This window comes from Acyrthosiphon pisum, chromosome A1 (assembly GCF_005508785.2).
Source record: "Acyrthosiphon pisum isolate AL4f chromosome A1, pea_aphid_22Mar2018_4r6ur, whole genome shotgun sequence".
NCBI classification, from domain to species: domain Eukaryota; kingdom Metazoa; phylum Arthropoda; class Insecta; order Hemiptera; family Aphididae; genus Acyrthosiphon; species Acyrthosiphon pisum.
The window spans coordinates 162283114-162283874 of NC_042494.1; the positions used below are offsets into that span (position 1 = coordinate 162283114).

The following is a 761-nucleotide window of genomic DNA, read 5'->3' on the forward strand; positions in this document are numbered from 1 at the left end:
TTTTTTTAAATAATTAAATAAAAAAATATATTTTTTGACTTTTTCACCAAAACATTAAAATAAATAAAACATAAACTATTATAGTTCTTGTCCCAAATTACATACTAATTTTATAGATATTTGAATATTTACCTGTTGTACTTACTTGTCGTATGGACGTTATTTAATGAAATATGGTTTCAGAACAATATGCGGGATATGTTGTCGTGTGTGTATAGCAAATTCAGAAACATGGACGAGAAAGTTAATGGTTATGAAAACATACAACTTAAAAATCTCGTAATTTCCAGAGCTTGCGAATACCAAACAAAGGACTGTAACCAACGAGTTTTGGACATGTTTAGAAAGTGGATGAAAAGTATAGACCCAGACAATAATAATATGTGAGTTTTATCGAAGTTTAATTTAATAAAATACTAACTGTAATCCAAATATATTAGATTGCCTAAAGAACTGAAAGACACTATTTGTATCCAAGCCATACAATCTGGAGGTGAAGAAGAATGGAACTTTTTATGGAAACGTTATCAGTGTTCTAATTTTAAGAGTGAAAAAAATTATATGATCTTAGCATTAGGATGTACTTTAATAGAATCGTTACTACTGAGGTATTAATACCATTTGTGATTAGATTTGTGTATGCTGATTAAACTATTGTTACCAGGGCCGGACTGGCCCACTGTGCTACTGTGCTACAGCACAGTAGGCCGCGGCTGTGCAGTAGGCCACGGCCCGTGGCCGTGAAAAAAATCTTTACTGAG

General features: G+C 32.2%; 1 protein-coding gene across 1 annotated transcript; it reads left to right on the plus strand.

Moving 5' to 3' along the window:
- The first annotated feature begins 148 nt into the window (after window positions 1–148).
- On the plus strand, window positions 149–716 carry LOC100574324 (aminopeptidase N-like). Its single transcript, XM_003240704.4, has 2 exons — window positions 149–383; window positions 441–716. Exons 1-2 carry the CDS (start codon window positions 190–192, stop codon window positions 613–615), a joined length of 369 nt encoding a protein of 122 aa, XP_003240752.1. The 5' UTR covers window positions 149–189; the 3' UTR covers window positions 616–716.
- Window positions 717–761: the final 45 nt, after the last annotated feature.